This window comes from Panthera leo, chromosome F2 (genome assembly GCF_018350215.1).
Source record: "Panthera leo isolate Ple1 chromosome F2, P.leo_Ple1_pat1.1, whole genome shotgun sequence".
Classification (NCBI taxonomy): Eukaryota; Metazoa; Chordata; class Mammalia; order Carnivora; family Felidae; genus Panthera; species Panthera leo.
Window position 1 is genome coordinate 73208703 of NC_056695.1, and position 25208 is coordinate 73233910.

At 45.2% G+C, this 25208-nt stretch overlaps 1 protein-coding gene and 1 long non-coding RNA gene across 6 annotated transcripts in view; one reads left to right on the forward strand and one right to left on the reverse strand.

Moving 5' to 3' along the window:
- Window positions 1-23612, reverse strand: part of LOC122210813 — an 81803-nt gene extending 58191 nt beyond the window's left edge. For all 3 annotated transcript variants that reach the window (XR_006198269.1, XR_006198268.1, XR_006198270.1), the window contains exons 1-2: window positions 23506-23612; window positions 19386-19481 (exon numbers count right to left, since the gene is read on the reverse strand). This is a non-coding gene — a long non-coding RNA (uncharacterized LOC122210813). The remainder of the gene's footprint in view (window positions 1-19385; window positions 19482-23505) is intronic.
- A 106-nt stretch (window positions 23613-23718) lies between these two features.
- EFR3A (EFR3 homolog A) overlaps window positions 23719-25208 on the forward strand; it is a 105125-nt gene continuing 103635 nt past the window's right edge. For 2 of the 3 annotated variants that reach the window (XR_006198490.1, XM_042924182.1), the window contains exon 1: window positions 23719-23916. Coding sequence is in view for 2 of the 3 variants with exons in the window: in XM_042924182.1 (XP_042780116.1) it covers window positions 23907-23916 (10 nt within the window). In the remaining variant the exon portion in view is untranslated. The remainder of the gene's footprint in view (window positions 23917-25208) is intronic. The other variant, XM_042924180.1, reaches the window with a different exon arrangement.

The following is a 25208-nucleotide window of genomic DNA, read 5'->3' on the forward strand; positions in this document are numbered from 1 at the left end:
CTTTCTTTTTTCTTTTCTTTTTTTTTAATTAAGAATATTGTTTTAATGTTTACTTATTTTTGAGACAGAAAGAGACTGAGTGCGAGCAAGGGTGGGGCGGAGAGAGAGGGAGACACAGAATCTGAAGCAGGCCCCAGGCTCTGAGCTGTCAGCGCAGAGCCCGACGCGGGGCTCAAACTCACGGACTGTGAGAATACAGAATAATACCAGAATATACCAGAATATATAATATATATGTAATATATATTATATATAATATATATAATATATATGTTATATAATATTATTATATTTTTATAATATATGTTACATAATATTATCATATTTTTATAATATATATTATATAAATTATTATATAATATATATTATATATATTATAAAAATATATAAATATATAATAATTATATATAATAATAATAATTATTATTATTATTTTGCCATAGCACTCCTCAGTATCTGAAATGGTCGTATTTATTAAATGCTTAATTATTCACTATCTTTCTCATCCGCTAGACTATGAGCTCCTTGAGGGCAGAGAACACATCTGGTTGTTTTTTCACTCCTGTTCCTCTAGTACCTAGATCAGTATCTGGAACATAATTGGTGTTCAGTAAATACTTGTCAAAAGAGAAATGTAAAAGGAGAATATGCTTTTGTGAAAAGATTTGACCAGCCTGAACCAGAGGGAGCCACCCGTGAGGCTCAGCTAATACGCTTTTTTGAAAAATTACTAGGTTACTGGACATCTATTAAAATCCTGAACAGGGGCACATGGGTGGTTCAGTCAGTTGAGAATCCAACTTCAGCTCAGGTCATGATCTCACGGTTCATGAGTTTGATCCCCACGTCGGGCTCGCTGCTGTCCCAGCTTGGGGCCCACGTCGGATCCTCTAGCCCCCTTTCTCTCTGCCCTTTCCCCGCTCAGGCGCTCTCTCTCTCTCTCTCTCTCTCAAAAATAAATAAATGCTAAAAGAAATCCGGAACTTTTGCTTTTCTGGAAAATTACGTGACTTCTGGGAGCACAGTACAAACCCAACTTTTACTGTAAGCAACCGACACTGCTTCTGGGTGATGTGGACTCTTCTCCCCAGTTTCATCCCCACTGATGTGGAGAACAAAGGCAAAAGAAATACAGAAAAATATTAAACTTTCTGGAGCGCCTGGGTGGCTCAGTTGGTTAGGCATCAACTCTTGATTTCGGCTCAGGTCACGATCTCACGGTTCGTGAGATGGGGCCCTAAGACAGGCTCTGCACTGAAAAGTGTGGAACCTGCTTGGGATTCTCTTCTCCCTCTCTTTCTGCCCCTCCCCAGCTCATTCTCTCTCTCTCTCTCTCTCTCTAATAAATAAATAAACTTAAAAAAATACAAATATTAAACTTCTTTGTAACTTACATCCCGTTGACAAATACTTGAGACAGACCAAGTGACCTTCCTCCAAGAACTCAGCTGCCTCAATGTGAATACTTTGCTAGCAGCAAAGGCAACCTTAGCTTGACATAAACCTGACCTCCAGGATCCAGTAAGTCTTCTTCAGCATATAAAAATCCCTTCGGACTTCCTTTATCTCTGCCTATGCCCCGAGATGTACGTTAACAATTATCCTGCAAACATATGGCCCCACTGATACATATCTGAAGGGTCTCATGACTGAGACAGTAGTCAATGACCTTGTCCCAATAGCAGCAAGCCACTCAAGGGCCTGGAAACCTTGCTTACAAATTCCTTAGAGACTTATTCTATCTCTAACCCCCTCCCAGCTTGAAAGTATATAATCAGTCACTTCTCACAATCCCAGTGTAGCTCTTTCTGCCCACGGGTCCTGTCCCCGTGCTTTAATAAAACCACCTTGTTTGCACCGAAGACATCTCAAGAATTCTTTCTTTTTTTTTAAGTTTTATTTATTTTGAGCCAGAGGAAGAAAGAGCAGGGAAGGGGCAGAATCCTCCCTTGAGGTGGGGCTCAAAGGCACAAACCCTGGTATCTTGACCTGAACCAAAATCAGGGGTCAGATACTTAACTGACTGAGCCACCCGGGCACCCCTCAAGAATTCCTTCCTGACTGTTCGCTCCCAAACCCCAACATTTCACATCACCTACCACCAAGTCTCCCTCTAGAGAACAGAAGAAAAATTTTTTTTAAGTATCCCTGAATCCCAGCATCCTTAGCAAACGCTCCTTATGCTTTTACGAAGTTCTTCGAGATTTCCATTGTGAAAACACGGTCAGATTTCATGGTTGTTGTTCATGGTGCAGCAATATTGTAGCAAGATTACAGACACATAGACAGTCTAAAAATATCTTTGTGCATGGTGTGGAGAGAGATCTTCCAGAGTATCCTCTGAAATACCATTCAGAGTAAAAATGCCGTGAGGCTGTACTCTCATTATTGTGGGTTCATTCCTTCTTCTCATTCACTTGAAGGTGAGAACATATTGACGACAAAGATGCCCTTAGGCTTTTGTTCTTCTACAAAGAAGTTTCCATGGAGTTCAACAGCTCTCAGTGAATCATTGTAAGACACTGTGTTAACTTCCTATAGCACACCAGGGCCATCAAGGGTTTTCAACACCTTAATACTGCAACCATCTCTCGTAACATATGCAAGCCGCCTCTTAAGGAATGCAGAAACAAAATAGTTCTAACGCATACAAAAATTTTTAAAAAGACAAACATAGTAAACGGCAGGGGGAGAGAAAAATTGCCAAAGGCTCCCTGTATTCCCTGTAAAGTTTTAATCAGGCACAATTCTGTTGAGCCTGGAATGGGAAGAGAATAATGAGCTTCTATTTTGGGAGGTTATGATAATCAGAAATCCTGACAATACTGATTTACTGCAAGGCACAAAAAAGCCATGGCCTCAGCTGGCAGGGTTGAAGTGCGTCCAGTTCCAATCTCCGTGAAAAGGGGATTGGTGCTTGACTAATACACCAGATCCCTGCATTCCAGAGCTCATGACTGTCTAATCTATAAGGACTCAGGCACAGATTTCCTGTTTTTTCCCCATCTTTTCTAGTGTTTAAAAAAAAAAAATCTATTCATTGATGCAGTGGGGAAGAAGCTGAGAGGACACACAGTCCACATCCTTTTTTCAACCAGTGGGGATACCGAGGCAAAGGAAAGTTCTCTCAAGTTCAACAAATAGGATGGACCCACCAAACGGCAAGGAGTTATTTCTACTCTTTGTTTTTATTTTTTTTAAATTTTTTTTTCAACGTTTTTTTATTTATTTTTGGGACAGAGAGAGACAGAGCATGAACGGGGGAGGGGCAGAGAGAGAGGGAGACACAGAATCGGAAACAGGCTCCAGGCTCCGAGCCATCAGCCCAGAGCCTGACGCGGGGCTCGAACTCACGGACCGCGAGATCGTGACCTGGCTGAAGTCGGACGCTTAACCGACTACGCCACCCAGGCGCCCCTCTACTCTTTGTTTTTAAAATGATAGGATAAATTAGCAAATTTAAAAGCAGCAAATCCTACCATTCTACTCAGTAGACAAGTTTCATCCATGCGTGCATAAAGAGTTTCGCCATTGGCATAACAAAGATGGTTATTTTCAATAAAATCGATATGGCTTGATCATGAGACTGGATGTGGAGGCAGAGGACGATAGAAGGTGCAGACCTCTAGAAATCTGATTGGGGTAATCCAACATAGGTAAACCCCTTATGTGTTCCAGCATCCCGAGAAACATCCCAAGAAAGAAGGCAGGACCTCATTTTCACAGCCTCCTTTACAGCTAGACTCAGCCACGTGACTTACGCACCACCAATCAGATGCTCCAGAACAAGATGTCTATTCAAAAGTGAGAAGGGGGGGGGGGGGGGGGCCTGGGTGGCTGAGTTGGTTAAGCGTCTGACTTCAGCTCAGGTCATTTATCTCGTGGTTCACGGGTTCGAGTCCCACATCTGGCTCTGTCCTGACAGCTCAGAGCCTGGAGCCTGCTTTGTGGATTCTGTCTCCCTCTTTGCCCCTCCCCCGCTCGTATTCATTCTCTCTCTCTCTCTCTCTCTCTCAAAAATAAATTTAAAAAGTTCAAAAAAAATCTGGATGGGTCAGTTGGCTAAATGTCTGATTCTTGATCTCAACTCAGGTCTTGGCCTCAGGGTCATGGGTTCAAGCCAAGGTTAGGGCATGGAGCCTAACAAAACAAACAAACAAACAAACAAACAAACAAACAAACAAATAAGAAAAAGTGAGTAATAGAAGGAGGCTACCGGCACATGGAATTTATTTTTCCAGAGAAACTTGAGAGTAAAGTAGCAGAAATTCAGCAATACAGAGGTTGGCAGGAGGCCTGGGTGGCTCAGTCCCTTACGTATCTGACTTGGGGTCAGGTCACGATCTCATGGCTTGTGGGTTCAAGCCCCGCATGGGGCTCTGTGCTGACAACTCCGAGCCTGAAGCCTGTTTTGGATTCTTGGTCTCTCTCTGTCTCTCAAAAATAAATAAACATTTAAAAAAAAAGGTTTTTTTTTAAAGAAAAAAAAAAAACTTGGAAAGGTAAGTACATGCTCCACTCTTTGAAGTGTACATAAACCCTTTCGAAAACTAGAGAGGTCTTTTGTCAGCTTTATGACCTAGAACAGTCTTTCTCAAAGACCTGGGAGCCCTTTCTTTGTAAACAGGAAGAGGGATACCCCTGTTCCGGGTCCCACCCCAGCCCCTTCTGCCTCCCTCTCTCTATTTCTCTCAGAGGGTGGGAACCTAACTTGAGTGGGTGCCTTTTTCCAAGTTGTAAAATAATCTCCTGTCATAAAGATATCAGAAGTTTGTTATTCCTCTGGAAAAAACCAATTAGCTAACGCAGAGGGTCGCCCCAATTACCTCGTAAAGTCAGCATGAAGTATGTGTGCCAAATGGTGCCATCAAGTCCCCTGACCTGGGGACTAGTCGTTGTCGTTTATCTGGAGAACAGGCAAGTAACAGGTGGCATCTGCTTGGCCGTGTAAGAGGGTGAGACCCCTGCTCGCGATCACTTAGCAGAATGCGTCGACGTGCAGCACGTTCTGCCTTGGAGCTTATTCGATAACAAGACTGTTTTCTTATCCTGCTACCTCTGCAGAGAGGTTTTCTGGGTTCGAAGATTTTGTTTTTAATTGTATTTCTCAGGAGTAGGCGCTCTGTCAGCCCGGGTGAGGTCCCAGATGACAGCCAGCTGCCCACCGTGGGAATGAGCCAGCCTGGATGTCAGGCCCAGTAAGCCCTCAGACGACTGTAGCCCCGGCCAATATCTGACCGTAATTACACGAGAGACCAGGCCAGGCCCCCTGGCTGGACCAGTCAATCGTAGAACCATGAGCAGTAACGACAAATTATCGTTTTAAGCCGCTAAATTTTAAGGGAGTTATTCTTTAATAGATTTTTTTTTTAATTTTTTTTAACGTTTACTTATTTTTGAGACAGAGAGAGACAGAGCATGAACGGGGGAGGGTCAGAGAGAGGGAGACACAGAATCTGAAACAGGCTCCGGGCTCTGAGCTGTCAGCACAGAGCCCGACGCGGGGCCCGAACTCACGGACCGCGAGATCATGACCTGAGCCGAAGTCGGCCGCTTAACCGACTGAGCCACCCAGGCGCCCCAAGGGAGTTATTCTACAACAAGAGATCACCAAACAAACGACTTGTTCTCGCAACTAAGAGCTGACTGACTGATACATACAACCTCTTCTTCTGTGTGATGAGTATCTTCAGAGATAGGGGTCTGTTCCATCTCTGAACCCCCGTCTTGAAACGGGTATTAACTTTTTGCACAGAGGGAGTTACTGATACATATTTCCCTTAAATCGCTTTTTGGACAGATTGCAGTTTCAATCAAGTAAAAAGAGCAAATTGGATGCAATGCATGTCAGTCGAAATGAACTGAATGTTTTTATCTAACAACTGCTTCTAAAAATCATTTTCTCCTGTTTACACACTCCACAGATTATTTCCCTACGGTTGAAAGCCAATACATGGGAAAGTACATGCAGGAAGTACCCAGACTTCTTCATTTATTCAAAACCATTTCATGCTTCTGTTCACGTCAGGTAACACCATGTCGGGTTCTGTGCCTACTTTCCCCCCATTTTAATGGTATAATTAAAAGCCTTCTATTTGTTGACCAGAGGGACCTCTTCCACAAGCATCCACAGAGCATTGTCAAGATTGAAACCAAATGATTAGGCGCAAAAAATGCTATCTGCAGGGACCCATTGTTTCATTTCTGTGGCGCGTCAGCCTGTGCGTGTAACAATTGTTGGATTATGTTTCCACAGATGCGGGGTGTCTCCTGAGCCTTGACTTTCCCACACCCCTGACATAATACTGACTCGCAGCCTCCACAGCAAAAGCAGTCCAGACGCTGCCTTTCTGCTTTCTCCAGGATGTGTAAATGCCTTTTAGTTGCAATTTAAATTGAATTTTGGAAACTTAGAACTGGTTTCCTTAGTTAATCTGGACCTTCCCAGCGTGATTAGTCCCCGACACAGAGGCTCAGGAAGCACAGGTTCACGGCATCACTTTCCCATTCTTTTCCCCATCCATTTTTAAATTTTTTTTTTTAACGTTTATTTATTTTTGAGACAGAGAGAGACAGAGCATGAACGGGGGAGGAGCAGAGAGAGAGGGAGACACAGAATCTGAAACAGGCTCCAGGCTCTGAGCCATCAGCACAGAGCCCGACGCGGGGCTCGAACTCACGGACCGTGAGATCATGACCTGAGCTGAAGTCGGACGCCTAACCGACAGAGCCATCCAGGCGTCCCTCCCCATCCATTTTTAAAAGCCTCATGGCAAGAATCAGCAGACCATCCATTTTTGGCGAAAGGACTGTGGAAAGATGTAGTGAGTGACAGCCAGACCACAAAGTCTGTTGCAGGCGACCACCTCGTGCTCTGCGCTGATGGTGTGGAGCCTGCTTGGGATTCTCTCTCCCTCTCTCTCTGCCCCTCCCCCGTTCACACACACACTCGCTCTCTCTCAAAATAAATAATAAACTGTAAAATAAGTAAATAAGCAAGTGAGTAAATAAAAATAAAAACACAAAATGTTATGGGCGCACCTGGGTGGCTCAGTTGGTTAAGTGTCCGACTCTTGATTTCGGCTCAGGTCAGGATCTCACGGTTCATGGGATCCAGTACTGCCTCAGCTTCCTTGCTGACAGCACGGAGCCTGCTTGGGATGCTCTCTCTTCCTCTCTCTCTCTGCCCCTCCCCCTCCCCCACTCATGCTCTCACTCTCTCTCTCTCTTTCAAAATAAATAAAGAAACGTAAAAAAAAAAAGACAAAATGTTAGTATGCACATCCCATGGTTGCAGGGCAGCCTAAAAACAAGAATGTAGGCAATATCCTGAGTATTGTGTCTGGTTCCTTGCACAGGAGTAAGTCAGTGTCACCTTTGATGACTGTCACATCCAGGGCAATACTGGGAGCAAGTTGGGGGCACTGTGCTCTAAGAGAGATATCACAAGATGTAGAACAACAAGAAGAGAAGGAGGACAAGGAAGAGGGGCAAGAAGAGGAGGAAAAGGAAAAGACAGAGGAAGGAGAGGAAGATGGCCAAAATGATGATGGGCCTTGACATAATGAGAACTGGGCAAGAGAAGAGACATCACATCCGGAGGGTATAAAGCACGAAGGTCACGAGAACCTAAATGCCTCATTGCTAAGGAAACAGACCTCATCATTCAGCATTTACATACTGAATGCTGATCTTGTGCCCAGCATGTTCGCAATATTTTTAACAAATTTGTTAATGTTATTTATTTTTGAGAGAGAGACGAGAGAGAGAGAGAGAGAGAGAGAGGAAGATGGAGTGCAAGCGGAGGAGGAGCAGAGAGAGAGGGAGACACAGAATCCCAAGCAGGCTCCAGGCTCTGAGCTGTCAGCACAGAGCCCGACGTGGGGCTCAAACCCACAAACCGAGAGATCGTGACCTGAGCTGAAGTCGGACGCTTAACTGACTGAGCCACCCAGGAGCCCTGGCATGCTCACAATATTAAATGTAGATATGGTTACTTCCTGCATGGAACTTACAGTCGAGAAAGCGTAATATCAACCAAATACTAATGAAAACACACGTTTGATGTTCTGTTGTCTTTTGCACATTTAGAGTCCTTGAAGTCCGTGGCATGACCTTCTCCTGATACTAAAGCAAAAGGTTATTTCTGAGTCAGAGGGAGATAAATTAGACATCACTGGTATTTTCTTCTTTATACATTTAGCTTCTGCGTTTTTCAGATTCTCTATGATTGGTGTGTATGTCTTTTAAAAACATATCTTTTCCATTAGACAGATTGTATTTTCCTCTCCAGCTGGAGTCATTGGCACCTACAAAGATTTTTGGTTCATGCGATCAAAAACTATTTTCTCCTAGTCTGCATCATTATAACAGCATTTGGAAATTGTAGTTGGTTTATGTGGGCTTATACTAAAGTTATTAACAGAATGTCTTAATATGACGGGGAAGATGTGTTTTATTTCATTGTTAGCACAATTACAAAACAAATAAAGAAGGTCAGATTATGTGAAGAACAATTTTACTGAATATTAGAATAAATAACTACAGGGGAAACTATCCTTAAAAGATTTGCAATTAAATTGGGCAATTTTAAAACTGACTTAATAAATGTGTAAACCATGGCACCTGTCTAGTTATAGAAAATTGTATTACTTTACCTCCATGGTGAATGAACAACCATATCAACAAAATCAATGACATTTCTCTTTCCTTTTCCTCCATGGCTCATTCTTCATGCTGTGTTTGTTTATCTGAGTCATCTCCCGGTCCCTTATGCTCATACTTATGCATCCCCCCAGGCTTGCCTTTTCTGGTATCATTTAAAAGTGTACAAACTTCACTGTGGTTTTGGACAGTTAGTCGCAAACTAAGCTTAATAGCAAAATGAGGGATTCCATTTGCCATTCCTCGTGAATCATGGGGGTTTGGGGCCAGCTAATCCCCTCTTGGGGAAAGAAGATTCCTATTCATTTTGCTGCTAAATATCTATTCCTGCAGGCTTCTTTCCTCTCCACCTCACCTTTTCTTCATTTCTAAACTGCTCAGGTAAAAATTCTCTCTTCACCATTAATGATTATCATTAATCACCAAAATCAAGGACCTATTCCTTTCCCCATTACAGACTTCTGTAAATGAGACATCATCTTCCTTTAAAAAGCAAATCTCAAATATTTTTTAATGTTTATTTTATTTATTTTTGAGAGAGAGAGAGAGAGAGAGAGAGAGAGCGAGCAGGGGAGGGGCAGAGAGAGAAGGAGACAGAAAATCCAAAACGGGATCCAGGCTCCGAGCTGTCAGCACAGAGCCCGACTCGGGGCTCAAGCTCACAAATTGTGAGATCATGACCTGAGCCAAATTCAGATGCTTAACCAACTGAGCCACCCAGGCACCCCAATCTCAGATTCCTGAGGTTGACAATTTGAGGGGAAAACTTCACACGGTTGGGCAAGCTGGACCTGTAAGCCCTACCTTCTCCTAAATTTCACCTTCCTCTTTGAGAGATGCTTATCTCAGAGAGACCCAGTGGTGTCTGTGTTTTCACCGGGAGCCAATCATTTTTTTTTTTTTTTTTTTTTTTTTTTTTTTTTTTTTTTTTTCAACGTTTTTTATTTATTTTTGGGACAGAGAGAGACAGAGCATGAACGGGGGAGGGGCAGAGAGAGAGGGAGACACAGAATCGGAAACAGGCTCCAGGCTCCGAGAGCCAATCATTTTTTAACAGTCTCTTTCTCTATATGACAAAAATACATTTAGTAATCATCTAAAAAAATTTTTTTTTACCATTTATTCATTTTTGAAAGGCAGAGAGAGACAAAGCACGAATGGGTGAGGGGCAGAGAGAGAGGGAGACACAGAAACAGAAGCAGGCTCCAGGCTCTGAGCTTTCAGCCCAGAGCCCGACGCGGGGCTCGAACTCTCAGACCGCAAGATCATGACCTGAGCTGAAGTTGGCCACTTAACTCGCTGAGCCACCCAGGTGCCCCTTTTAGTAATAATCTAATAATCAATAAAATCAAATATAATCTTGATTGATTTTTTTTCTTAACTTTTAATTTAAGGGGTGCCTGCCTGGCTCAGTCGGTAGAGGGTACAACTCTTGATCTCGGGGTCGTGAGTTCGAGTTCCATGCTGGGTGTAGAGATTACCTAAAAATAAAATCTTTAAAAAAACATAAAGCAAGGGGCGCCTGGATGGCTCAATCGGTTAGGCGTCTGACTTCGGCTCAGGTCATAATGTCATGGCTAATGGGTTCGAGCCCCACGTCGGGCTCTTGTGCTGACCGCTCAGAGCCTGGAGCCTGTTTCAGATTCTGTGTCTCTCTCTCCTTCTGCCTTCCCCCACTGATTCTCTCTCTCTTTCAAAAATAAATAAACATCAAAAAAAAAAAAAAAAACCACATCAGTATGACTGCTCTGGGGGCTAAGGAAGAAATTAAGATAAGGCCTTTTAAAAAAATAAAGCAATTAATTTAAAAAAGATCTTTAAAATTAAAATATCATTCAAAATCAGTAAAATAGTTCATGTATAAACTGAAATGTAAAATTGTTCACGTATAAACTGAGATGTGCCTTTCCAAACAATATTATGTATCAGAGTTCACAATTTACTGTTTTAAAATTTAGACACAAATAAAAGCTACAAGTTGTCACTTAGAATTGAAGACCCTCAAGTTCGCCTCTTAATGTTCACAGTCAACGCGCTATCATTTATTTCAATTTTACTATTTAATCGCGGAGATGTGTCGTAACACAGGATTTGGCGATGGGAACTGAACCAGAAGCTAGCTCGAGTAATTTGGAATCGCTCTGAACCCACTCTCTGAATGTGTGTGTGTAGCTGTGTCCGTATGTGTGGAGGCTGATTTTTATAATTGGGAGCTCTTTAAAGAATTCCAAATTGAATACTATGTTTTATTGTAAGCAATAAAAATGTGCCAATTACACGTAAATTACTAGAACTCACAGTAACCACAGAAATTGATTAGACCTTAGACAAAAAACTTTTTCAGAGGGCATTTTATCACTGACTTTTTTATAATAGCTGGCACATGGTGATAATAAAAGCAAACGCACTTTTAATATTTTCTTTTTTCATTGTGGTCAAGTCCTCTACAAAGAATGCCTCTTTTTATAGCCTGCGTCTGCAATGAACCACAGCCACCCACGGCCTGGCCTTTGGTAAGCCAACGGAGAGGCCTTCTCCAGCCCTTCTAACTCATAAGCAGATCTCCTTCTTCCTATTCCCATTTCTTTTTATCACAGGACACTATTCCTTTGCTTTACAGCACTTAACACAATTCATAATTAGATATTTGTTCACGTACTTTCTTACTGTCTACCTTACTATGCTGCAATCACCGTGAACTGGTGATAGTTGGCTGTGTCTATCCCAGCACCTGTTGGATACCTGGCATATAGCAAATACTCAATACATTTTTTTAAAATGAATGAACACATGCAAGAATGAACAAGCTAAAGTCTTGTTCAGTTAGCAGTGGCCGGGGGTGGGGGGTGGGGGGAGAGGGGAGCGCAGATGAGATAATGTAATGTAAGATTCTAATTTATCCAAAAATAAAGCAGTGATGTGGCATGACTTGGTGTGCCCTGACCAATATATCTACTCTAATTAAAATCATGAGAGATGGAAGTATATAAATCAAATGTCCACAGGTGAGAAATACAACTATCAGGAAGGGCAGGAGTTTGCAATGTTTCTTGTATCAAATATAGATGAGAAACCAAACCAAGGTAGCTTAGTAAACCTCAGGACTGGGGCCAAGAGAATTGATATATGCTTCAAATGTTTAACTCATTAAACATGTGAAATAAGTCATACAGCATGGTGAGTTATTTGGAAAAAGTCCCTAACGGTTGGGGGAAGGGAGGGAATGGACAGGTGGGAGCAATGCCTCATCTCTGCAAAAGGATACACAAAGAGTGTTTGAATCTTTGAGTTTTGAGTCTGGTTCCCCTTCCTTAAGACCATTTTTTTTTAACATTTATTTATTTTTGAGACAGAGAGAGACAGAGCATGAACAGGGGAGGGTCAGAGAGAGGGAGACACAGAATCTGAAACAGGCTCCGGGCTCTGAGCTGTCAGCACAGAGCCCGACGCGGGGCTTGAACTCACGGACTGCGAGATCATGACTTGAGTCGAAGTCGGCCGCTTAACCGACTGAGCCACCCAGGCGCCCCAAGACCATTTTATATGAATCCACCAAAAATGCCTCTTTGGTTCTCCTCTTTCTACATGATATTGCTGATAGTTTCCTCTGTTGGCTAAAAATTCTCTTGTAACTGAATCTGACGGAATGACTACCGGTCGTGTGGTCAGGTAGAACTGATACAGCATCCTGGCCCTGAAGCTCCCTGCCTCAGTTTCCTCCTCCGTAACAAGTAGACAAATGACACCCATCTCACAGGGGGACTGCGGGAATTCAGTGACAGATGGTGTTAGATTAGCAAGACTGAGAGGCCCAGCTCACAACAATCACCTTCACTGTGCCTTTCACCCACAGGTATGGTCCTCAGACGTGAGATGTATACTGTCCACAGGGCTGTTACCCAGCCAAATTCAGTCAAGCTCGGTCCAGATCAGTGCCGCCATCCAGGGGACACGTAAACTCATGAGAACTAAGCATGGTGGTTGTTTTAAGGCCCTGAGGTTTGGGGCGGTGTGTTTGTAGAACTATTATAGCAAGAATAACTGCTGGGCCATCTGCATACCTCAGCTGATTGAAACAAGACGTGTATCTGACTCAAACCACACCGTGTATTTTCCTGGGAATGTGGGGCTAGAATGAACAGAGAAGAGTTCAACGTGGGTTGCTGGTATTTTGAGTACGGCAGATAATAAAATCTGAGAGCTGTGGAATGACCACCTGTAGTCACGTGAACCGCATAGCAAAATAATCCTTCTGCAGAGAGAGAGGCAAGAGCCGTGAGGAAGGTACATGACTTCCAATGTTCCTCATGACCTTCCTTTTAAAATTTATTTCTTTATTTTGAGGGGCAGAGAGAGAGAGAGAGAGAGAGAGAGAGAGAGACAGAGAGAGACAGAGAGAATGCCAAGCAGGCTCCATGCTGCCAGCACAGAGCCCGATGCGGGGCTCGAGCCCACTAACCCTGAGATCATGACCTGAGCTGATGTCAGATGTTTAACCGACTGAGCCACCCAGGTGCCCCCTGATGACTTTCCTTTTAATTCCAAGCCATTTTGAGCTTGCTGCATCCTGCCTTTGTATTCTCATAATAAATTCCCTCTTCGTGTGTGTGTGTTTAAACTAGATTAAAGTGATTTTGATACTTGCAAATCAGATTTGTTTAGATACATTTTTTTTTAATCTAGAAAATTACCTTGTATAGAGCAGGTACTTAAACAACAGTTCTAAGATCAACAATTGCATCAATTAGGTCATAGGTAAATTTGCTTTTCCTATATTTGGCCCAATAAAACTTTTTTTTTTTTTTTAAAGTAGACTCTACACTCAATATGGGGCTTGAACTCATGACCCTGGGATCAAGAGTCACATGCTCTATCCGCTGAGCCAGCCAGGCATCCTGGCCGAATAAAACTGTTTTTTTTTTTTTTTTAATGTTTATTTATTTTTGATAGAAAGAGCATGAGCAGGGGAAGGGGCAGAGACAGGGGGACAGAGGATCTGAAGCGGCCTCCATGCTGACAGCAGAGAGCCCAACGTGGGGGTCAAACCCACGAACTGTGAGATCATGACCTGAGCCGAAGTCAGATGCTTAACTGACTGAGCTACCCAGGCGCCCCAAACTTTTGTCTTTAATATACTTTACCAATGTAAGTTCATGCATTGCATTTCTTCCATTGTAAAATGCCATCAATTGCAAGATAAGCTATGGATTTAATCATAGTGTTTTGGGGAGAAACAAGAAACTCAGTGGATGTAACTGTATTTTAAAAATCAATCAACAGAACATATGTTGACCTATATAATTATAGCGTATTTCACATTAATTTCACAATCTAAGTTTGACTTTAAGCCTGCTTCACATTCAGCACCCAAAGGTTCTTCTGAATCACATGTGTCTCTCAACAACTCTGCGTATAATCATGCAGACATGCTGCTTTTTCATGAACTTCATCTTGGCCTCTATTGCAACTGTTGCTTTGATAGCATTATTTGGAGGCTAATCCAAGTATACAAGAGTTTTAGCTACATTTGTTATTTGATTAAGTTCATAGCGTCATGTTTGTGTGTGTGTGTGTCACATATTTTTTCACTTAAATGTACTCTTGCTGAAAGTAAAACAGTTTCTCTTAGAACCAGTCAGAAGCATTTACAGATGGAACTGTGGATGATGAATGATGGCTTGCTGCATGATTTAGTCACAGCAATTCTCCTAGCTTTGCAAATTCTCGTTGTTGTTGTTATCAATATTCTAGACAGATGTGTGATCTACATGCGGAGATTGGCCATTTCTACTGTTTTTAGTTTTATTACCTGCATACGTGGTAACTTCTGTTTTATTTATTTAAAGTTTATTTATTTATTTTGAGAGAGAGAGAATGCATGGGAGGGGCAGAGAGAAAGGGAGACAGAAAGAATCCCAAGCAGGCTTCACACTGTCATCACAGAGCCTCATGAGGGGCTCCAACTCATGAACCGTAAGATCACCACCTGAGCTGAAACCAAGAGTCGGACGCTTAGCCAACTGAGCAACCCTGATAGCTTCTGTTTTAATGCTGCATTCTAGCCTGGTCCTTTTGAGCTCATTTAAGCAACAACCAGGAATGCACATTCACATTAAAATTCCACCACATGTGGTCCTATTAACGAGAGCAATGCCAGAACAGTCCATTGGGATCGGCTTGTTTCAGGAAGAAACTTACACTGCTCCTCCCAAGGCTGGCCAGTTTCAGCTGACATCAAAGGATCCTTATTCCAGAAACACTCAAAAGCAAAAAGCATACATCTTAGCATTGAGCAAATATGGTGCTCTGATTTTATAGCTTAACTCTTTGAGCCCTGAGCATTTCCTGATCTCACATTAGGTACCTCCAAGGTAGGATATGTATGCTCTCTCTGATGCTCCCAGCACCACTGTACTAGCTTCTGTGCACATTTTGGATGCAGCAGGGTAGTTCGAATCGTGCACTAGCCAAAAATACAGGGAATTCGTGTCTCCAGGTGTGAGACTGTGATTCACAGGAAATACGTATCTGGCCATTCACATGACCAATATATTGTATTTGGTGGGTGTCTGTGGTTCCTAGTTCACGGCTACTAGAATCTTTGGAATTTCCTGTGATGAGTGTGATAAAGATGTATTTTGTTCTGTTCACAAGGTGACTTTTGTGGGTTTTTTTAAGTTTATTTCTTGAGAGAGAGAGGGAGAGAGAACGTGCATGTGTGAGCAAGCACACAAGTGGGGACGAAGCAGAAAGAGAGGGAGAGAGAATTCCAAGCAGGCTCCTGACAGGCAGCGTGGAACACAACGCGGGGCTCGATCCCAGGAATCATGAAATCAGACCCGAGCCAAAACTAAGAGCTGGATGCTCAACCTACTGAGCCACCCAGGCGCCCCAGGAAGGTGACTTTTGGAAAGCCCCAGGGAAACCCAAGGGTGGGGACTGGTGGCCAGGAGGACCAGCCACGTAAATACAGGATTGGGACTTTCAGACCTTGCCCCCCCCCCTCAACCAGGGAAGGCAGAGAGGCTGGAGACTGAGTTCAATTGCAGGTGGCCAATAAGTTAATCCACCATACCTGTGCAATGAAGCTTCCATACGAACCCCAAAGGGCACGGTCTGGAGAGCTTCTGGGTTGGGGAAGACGAGCAGGTGTGAAGAAAGTAGCGTGCCTGGCGAGGGCATGCAAACTCTGAGCCCTTTCTCCACACTTCGCCTTATGCATCCCGTCCATCTGGCTGTCCCTGAGTTACACCCGTTTATGGTAAACCAGTGAGCCGTACGGAAAACGCTCCTCTGAGTTCCGTGAGCGTCTCTAGCAAATGAAACTAAAGGAGGGGTTTGTGGAAACTTCTGACTTATGGCCAGTTGGTCGGAAGTACAGATGACAGGGTAGGCTTGCAACTGGCATCTGAATTGAATTGCCAAGGAGGGGTCGCTGGAACCTCCAATCTGTAGCCGCGTGGTCGTGAGGCAGGTTGTCTGGGTCCAAGGACCCAGAGGAGGTCCCGTAGGACGTTGGCTTTGGGCGGGATAGAAATCAAACGTGAGCCGATAGGAAGTAAGAGCGGAGTTTACTGGAGGTAGAGAGAGTGGAGACACAGAGTGTCTGGGAGGGTCAGAAAGGAAAGGAGAGCGGGTCTCCCTTTTGCCTGTGATCTGTCTGGTGCACACGTCTTCTCAGGCATTCGGGAACAAAGATGAGTGCTCAGGTGTCCGCCATAAGTCACCTGTACCCTGGATCCAGAGCTCTTGGTGAGTCGGTTGTCTTGGGAAGTTCATGGGGACCCTGCCTGGTCAAGATGTTACCTATTATGCTGGAAGACATCATTAACTCCTTGACCTGGACAAGGAGAACATTATGTGCCCTGTAAGGTGTGCATAAGGTGGGGGTGTAGGTCCTAGCAGGAATAGAAGCAGGAAGGGGCACCTGGGTGGCTCGGTCAGTTAAGTGTCTAACTCTTGGTTTTGGCTCAGGAGCCGATCTCATAGCTCGTGGGTTTGAGCCCTGCATTGGGCTCCGTGCTGATGGTGTGGAGCCTGCCTGGGATGCTCTCTCTTCTTCTCTCTGCCCCTTCCCTGCTCTCTCTCTCTCTCTCAAAAATAAATAAACTTAAAAAAAAAGAGTAGGAGCAGGGAAAAGGAGCAAAAAAAAAAAAAAGCGGCTTTTCATGGAGTCCCTCTAGTCTCCCTGTGTCAGGCAGAAGCAGAGGATGCAAGTCTAGGCTCGGGACGCGTGTCCGTGGCCAGGGATGGCGTGCCATGGCAGCGGCACTTTGTAGGACCGAGCTCTTCACCCAAGGAGACTGTCGCTATCTCGGGGTAGCATCAGAATTGAGCCGAATTGTGGGACCCCCAGCTGGTGTCCAGAAAACCACTCGTCGATGTGGGGAAACCCTCCCATGCTCCCTCCCCTCCACCAGTGGTTCCTAAAATGCCGGGTTTGTCCTAATTCTTGCTCTTTTAAAACAAATACATTCTGCAGTTGAAAATCCAAGACACAGAGACACCTACAGGCCACTCAGACTCCTTGAGTCACCAGGAAGAACAGCATCGCACAGCATTCTGGTGTTCCTCCACAACTAGCTTCAGCCACCTGCTTGCGGGACTTTTTTCTTTTATTCTTCTCATCATTTTCAAACAGATCTGCCCCTCCCCACCTTCATTTCATTGGATAAAAAACTGTGTTTGGCTGCCACCAGGTTCCTGCTTCAAAGGCCTAAAGTTCTGGCTTTGTTTCCAGCTACCCCTCCCCCCACTCAAGGCTCAAGGTAAGTCTGATTAGCGGCGATATTGTCTAACTGCAACTCTGTTACCTTATTTGAGACAAATTCAAGAGGCAGATGTCTCTGTCTCTCACTCTCAACTGCTACACAAAGACTGGGAGAGCACAGTTTACGGACAAAGATTTCCTTTACGAACTTCACCAGCATTGCACGTCCCATGGGATGTAATCTTTTAAAACTAAGTTTTTAAGTTTATTTATTTTGAGAGAGACAGAGAGAGAAAGAAAGAGAGCGTACGCCAGAGGGGAAAGGGCAAAGAGAGAGAGGGAGAGAGAGAGTCCCAAGCAGGCCCTGAGCTGTCGGCACAGAGCCTGACGCAGGGCTCCAACCACAAACCGCGAGATCCCGACCTGAGCTAAAACCAAGAGTCAGACGCTTAGCAGACTGAGCCACTCAGGTGTCCCTAAGAATTATTTTAACTTACTTGAAAACAATATTCAACCGTCACAGTTTATTTCCATCTTCTCAAACACAAGAGGAAATCCGACAACTCTGCGGTGATCCATGAAAGAGGACTTCACCTACTTCTGTTTGGACCTGGAACCTTCCTAACTGATTCTTTGCAGCTTATCTCTTAACTCAGGCAAAAGACCCTCCGGGCCAAGCATCCTGTGATGGGAACAGAAACCACCCAGCCAAACAAAAAGGACTGCCCTGAGCCAGCCAGACTGCATGTGACCCCCAAGACACGGATCGACTTGACCTTCACTGCCTACCTGCACGTACTCACTGACCCGTGTCCCACACTTTCTTCCTGTAAACCTGGAAGTACTTCTGGCACTTTGGAGACTGTCTTTGGAGACAGATGTTAGTCCGCGGTCTTTCTGGTGTGGGCCTCATTGACACAAATTCCTTTCTGGTTTCACCTCCATTCGTCCCATGGCGAGCGGCTGAATTTGGTCTGTTTGGGACCCCTGGAACCAGGTGCCCTTGCAACCTGGCACCCGTCTACAATTACAATCGCAATTTCTCCCCCTAATGAGAACTGATACAAAACCTACTGACTTTCCTAAGAGTCTCTGAAACGGTTGGAAAACATAATTCCTCTTCTGAAGGGCGTCACAGTTCCTTCAGCAGAGCAGACTGCAAGAGAGGCCAGAATTGTTGTCACCTTCTGTTCACCTCTACCATCTCCTGCCAGGCCTTCTGATTGGCTCCGTGGTTGACTCTTTGGACTGTCTGCAGTTAGGAGTTTGGGCCTGGGGGCCCATGAACATAAGTTCAAATTCCAGGGCCATTATACCTACTCAACCTCTCCAAGCTTCACATATTAAAGCAATGGAGATACTCATCTACTCAATTTTTGTGAGGATCATGTCAGAAAATGCGTGTAAAGTTCTCAGCACGCTACTTGGCACAAATGAAGATCTTGATAAATCGTACCTCCCACGATGATTTTTCTACAACGGGATTAATTAGCTACAGTTGTCGCGATAACTAATAATAGTTACAACTAATAGTTATAACTAATAACTAATAATTATGTAGCGATGATTAGCAATTGTGATTATGGGGTGCATAACTAACCACCCCAAACTTAAAATAAGTGGCCTTAACATACCTATTTTATTTAGCTCACGCTCCTCTGTGTTGACAGTTACGGCTCGTCTCACTGGGGTGGTCTGATGTTGGTCTGGGCTAGACTCATTCTTGAATCTTTGCTGAGCTGGTGGGTTTGGCTGATTTATGGTGGCCTCATCTGGAATGGATGGAATGACTGGGGCCTCTCCTCCAAAAGGAAGCCCAGTCTTCACATTTTCTATGTCTCTGCCTGCCCAACGTTTGTCATTGTCTCATTGGCCAAAGTTGCAAGGCCCGCCCGGATTGACTGGAGAAAGAATGTACTTCTGGGAGAAGTCAATTGCGAGAATGCATACAGCCATTGAGGCTGTTTTTTCCAATCTACCACAAAAAGCCTCTTCCAAAACTCTGATTTACCTGTTTGCTTCTTGTCTCTATGTCCTTGAGGTTTCTCTCTTCACTCCTTCCGTGTTTTCTTCTTTTTCTCCTTCAAATGTTTACTGAGCACCTAATCTGTTCAACGTAAAGGAGATACAGCAATGAATAAGATTTGATTCCAGTTGTCACAAAGGTCTTGGAAAGGACCTCACTGCCTACGGTGCCACCATATTGAAAGGAGTAATTTTTTTCTCTCTTTTAACAGCACCACTACACTCTGTGTTAAATGCTAAAGCTAGCTAGCATTTCGGTAAGTGACAATAAGAGAATGCTTTCCTCTAATTGTTTAAAATGATAGTGTTTCTAAGGAACGGTTTCCAGCTGTTTTGGCTGATTTAATCAAGAGCTCTTAATTATCACCAGATTTTGCTCCCTATCCATTGGCAATGTCTTTACAATGCACAGAGGACTAGGATAGTCGGCTAATGGGATGATAGGGAGGTTGTGGCTCGCACGGTGTTCTAGTTGGCACAGAAAGGGTTGGTAATAACCTTCTGGATTAGAGGTTTGTCCTTTTGATTTGTTTTCATGCATGTTTGCAACTAGTTTGGGTAGCATATGAGTGTGAAATTTACTCTAGCATTCAGAGGGCAGTGATCTCAAAATGCATGAGCTTAACTGGCATCAGAAAGGGCTCAATGAGGTATATGACTCTGAATTAGAGCCTCATCTTGCTTAATTCTTCCCTAAGGCAACGGAACTCAACCTGGCTGCTTACAAACACCCGGGAGCTTTTAATCTCGGTCCAGGCCTAGGCCATGCGGCAGACTAACTACTTTAGAATCTCAGGAGTAGGACCCAGGGATGGGGCTTATTTAAAGCCCCCCCCCCCCCCCGCCCCCCAGTGATTCCCAAAGTTCAGTCGAGCCTGAGAACTATTGCCTTGAGGAGATCCACAAAACATTACCCCCCCCCCCCCCCGCCCCGGGTGATTCCCAAAGTTCAGTCGAGCCTGAGAACTATTGCCTTGAGGAGATCCACAGAACGTTACAACACAAGGGAGTATCTCCTGATTTTGAAATTGAAGAAAATTAAGTCCAGGGAGGTCATGGATTGTCAAAAGGTCAGGGAAGGGGGAAGGCAGGATTCAAACTCAGGTTTTCTAAGTCTAACGTCTGTGCTTTTTTATGCCTCAGAAGAACTGGAAAGGCCCAAGTCACTATTAAGCAATGGCAGAAATAAAATGGAACAAAATGACACAAAAAGGGCACGTCATTGATATAAATACTAAACAATAAAGGAAACGAAGCAATGAGAGCATCACACTGCATCACGATGACCTTTTGGGAATAAACTTTTGGGAGAAGCCTCCTTGTAGTTAATTCCTATAAGCTGCCAATCTGCTGGCAATTACCTTTGACCACTAAAACATGTGCTAATTAAAAGTGCATGGTCTCTGTGCCTGATTTAGAAATTGGAACAAATAGCGGACTAAACTGGAAGCAGCTATTTTGGGCAATTTGGCTAAAAGCTAATGTTCCAATGGGATGTCAATGATGATCTTCCCAATATCACTTTAACTGACAGTACCAGGCAGGCGTTCTTTCTGGAAGAGGAATCTAGCAGCCCATCTCTGTGTCAGCAAGACGTGATGTGCACGTACAAGCACTAGGCAGTGTGGGGACGGATAGAGGTGGATAAAGCCCAGTTCCTACCAGCCCAAATTGGGCTTCAAAAGGGGAGCACTAGCAGAGGGGATGGAAGGGTGTTTGCAAAGGGGGAACAGAAGGAGTGGTCCAGGAGAAGGTACCACACTTAGATCAAGTCTAAAGAAGGGGGTGGCAGAATCAGCCCTCTCAGAAAAAAGGGGCAGAAAGGAGCACAGGCAGAAGGTGAAACAGAGGATTTGCGAGGGAACGGGGGTCTGTATGGTAACCGTGTTACCAAAAGCCCACGTGTAAACCAGAAAAACACTTATGTATGTTGCATGTGATCCTATAATTATGACGCAATTATTCCTGACTTTCAGCTGTCCTTCCTCTGAATCCTTTGGCTGCTGATTTTATTCCTGGCAACAATACAAACCAAAAGACCAAGGGGATTTAAAAAAAAAAAAAAAAGAAAGAAAAAGAAAGAAAAAAAAAAACCAAACTCATTATGGGCCAGACTCTCTCAGGGCCTTTGGGATTTGCATCATTTTTGAGTAATGTAAGCAGAGATGTCTGTCCTTTGGAATCATATCCTCCTTCGGCTTACAGGGCACTGTGCCCTTTGGATCTCTTCTATCTTTCTTTGGCTCCACACCCTCCCTCGGCAGGCTTTCTCTGACTCCTGGCTTTAGCTCCTGTCTGTGGGCCAAAGCTTCCCAAATCTCCAACCTTGAGATCCCTCCACCTGCTTCAGCCTGGTATGCCCAGCTGCCTTCAGAACTATTCACTGCCTTCAGAACTAAGCAAAGATGCCACATCGAGCTTAATGTGTCAAAGAGAAACTCACATCCTCTGTTCACACCCCTCCCCAAAGCAACGTTCCTTCCCAACTTGTCTACTGCTCTCCCAGTATCATTCGTTTCCTTATTCCAGCCTTGAAGTTACATAACTAACAGATGCCTCTCTTTTGGTCCCAAGCCAGTAGCCGACAAATCCCAGGGATTTTTCTGCTGCAGTAAGATTCAGCTCATTCCTTTTTCACAGCCACCACTAAGACGAGGCACCGAATGCTCCCTTCAGTGTCAGTCCTAAGGACTCCCCTCCATGGTTAATGTCATGGTGTATACTCCACAGAACCCGGCTTCTGATTATTTCATGTCACTGTTCTCACAGAGAACCTAGAATGGTTTCCTAAAGGACAAATTTCAAGCTTGCAAAGTTGTTCATTAACTAGTTCTATTTTACCTGCTTTCTCCCCCCATATTCACCGAATACATATGGACGTTGTTAAGTAGTTATTAAATTAAAATGTCCTAGCCCCCAAACGGTGTGCCAGGCAGGGGATACATAAATACGGACTATGGTTTTTGCCAGTTTCTGAAACGTGCCTAGTCCGGTGGTGGACTATAAGCACTGATGGCAGTTTAATTAGGAGTCAATGGGGAAAGTGGAGAGGCAAGTTAAGATACTGTGAAAGGCTCAGGGCAAAAACTGAGAGCAGGAAAGCTGTTAGAGATGATAAAAATATGCACCAGTGTATTGCAGTGTCCTCCAAGTACTTGGTAGTTTGGCATTTACCCTTTAGCAAGAGACAGTCTGGTGTATATCCACTGTATACAATCTCCTCTCATCTGCTTCTGTGACTGGCTCTTTTTTATGTTTATTTATTTATTTTTGAAAAGGAGCGAGAGAGAGAGAGCACAAGCAGTGGGGGGAGAGAGCGGGGGGGGGGGGAGAGACACACACACACACACACACACACACACACACACACACACAGGGAGACAGAGGATTCGAAGCAGGCTCTGCACTGTCAGCCCAGAGCTGGACGCAGGGCTCGAACTCACAAACCCTGAGATCATGACCTGAAGTCCCATGCACGACCCACTGAACCTTAGAACGCTGGCACTACTTTCAAAGAAGAAGTTTCTCAAATTTAAATACTTATTTGAAACGTGTCATTCAGTGGATTTAGTTCAAGACCTACGAATCTGCTTTTTGACAGGTTCCCAAGTGAATCAGGCATCAAAAAATCCTGAACCTCTTTGAGAATGTGTTTTAGACCTCTGTGGCTTGCTTCTATTTCTCCATGCATACGGTCCACTGCCCACGGGGCCTAGCAAAGTCTACGTGCTGTGCCGAATGTTCTAGGCTCCAGCTGTCCGCTCAGTTTGGTGACTATTAGACACAACGATTACTGATGGCACTCAAGAGTCAAGAAAAGTGGCTCAGCCAAGTGGCGTATAACGCCTCCTGAAGCTTATAATGTCTCTGAAAGTCACCAGTAGGAGCAAGAGGAAATTACATTTTCTGTCCTCTCAAAAAAAGTGCTCAGCCATCACCCCGAACGACCTCAGTGCTTCTCCAATCATGCTTTCAGAGAATCAGAACGCACTGCAAGTTCAACAGTTTGCTTAAAAAAAAAAAAAAAAGTCTACTCATGCCCTCGATGCAATCACGCACACCCTCACAAACATTATAAGGCGGTGCAACAAATATCGCTGACGTACCGCGAGTTAGGACTCATGCAAACGACAAAACGAAGCTCGAAGTTACTCTAGGCGACACTTTCTCTCCAAGTCCCCCACCTCCGCCCGCGCCCGGCCGCTCGGGTCCGTTCCTGGGCGGGGCTCGGCCGTAGGGCGGGGGCGGGGCCGGGGCGTCGGCGGCGTGCTGACGTCAGAGCGTGGAGACGCCCAACGCGGCGTCCGGCGCGCGGCTGGGCCGGCGGTGGCGGCTGTCGCTGGCCTCGTTGCGTGAGCCGCGGGGTCCGCGTCCGCTCCGTCCGCCCTTCGCCTTGCGCCCGGTCGGGGCCTCCGCGGCCCGGCGCCGGCCCGCCATGGTGCCGTCGGCGCGCCCTGCGCGGCCCCGCTGAGCCTGGGTGCGGCGGCGAGCGCGGCTCGGGGTCACCATGCCCACCCGTGAGTGGCCGGCCGAGGGTCGGGCCGGGCGGGGGGCGTTGGGAGGCGGCGGCCCGCACAGCGCGCGCTCCCGGGTGGTCCGCTGCGGCGGCGGGGAAGCCGGGCCGGACTGGGGAGAGCCAGGGAGAGCCAGGAAGTGCCAGCCGCCCGGCGAGTTACTTTCGTTTCGGCTCAGCCTGCCCGCGGGGAGGCGTGAGTCCGTTGCACGGACGGGGAAACTGAGGCCCGAGCGTTAAGCATGCCCGGGGAGTAAGTGAGAGAGCCGGAGTAACCTAGACCTGTGGGACTTCGAAGTCTAGGCTCTGTCCCCAGCTCCCGACGGAGCTTGGGCGACTTTATGGAAATGCTGGAAGTCACCGCGGTCGCAGCGCCGTCGCCAGCTGACTTCCTCGCGGGGGGGGGGGGGGGGGCAGGCGTCGCCTGGTGGGACGCGGGGTTCCTGGCGGGTCCGGCCCGGCCCAGAGCCCCTCCTCCAGGCTCGCGAAGTCCCAGCAGCTTGAATTTCTCCCCGTTGGTAACTCGCCGAGGTGGCTGAAGTAGGTGCTCTTTTGGGAACTTGTTAGGCTTCTGTGCCCCAAAGTGTGGCTGTTGGACCACCTGCTTCGGATTCACTTGGCTGCTGATTGCAAGTGCTGTTTGGGGTTCTTCCCAAGGCACCTTGACCCCGCAGCTCGGGCCCCGGAATCTGCGTGTTTAATAAGTGGCCTAGGTGTTACTGAGGGACTCTGAAGTTTGAAAAACATTGCATGTTGGGGACATTTTGGACAGACGGGGTAGGACAGGATTACTAATGACCCATTTTAAAACGACCCGGAGAATTGCATTGTGACTTGAAACCTAGTGGCCCATATGTGTCTGTGCAAACTAAGGAAATTCCCTAATTTTGCACGGAGAGGAAGCATGAAGATGATTGATTTGAAACTGTTTTCAATTAGGGCTCTTTTGAGTAAGCGTTTCATATTGTAAAATCTGTAAACACTTGAAAATACGCTTCCAGTTAGCTCACATTTTTTAGAATTCATAACTCCTAACTGTCCTTATTTTGGTAGACATAAGGGACACTGGATTTCCAGGTCAGCCTCAAATGCATGTTTTGTTTACTGGTGGGTAAAGAGGAATTTTTTTCCGGATATTGAAAAAGATTTATGTAATGCTGTGGCAAATCTTTAAATGATCTTGATGGAACGATTACTTTTAACTCGCCCTATTTATGTGGGTAAGGTGGATTTTGTGTTCTGAACACAGTAATGTGTGTCCTTAACTCATGGTCTTGAAGTTTGTGTTCCTTAAAT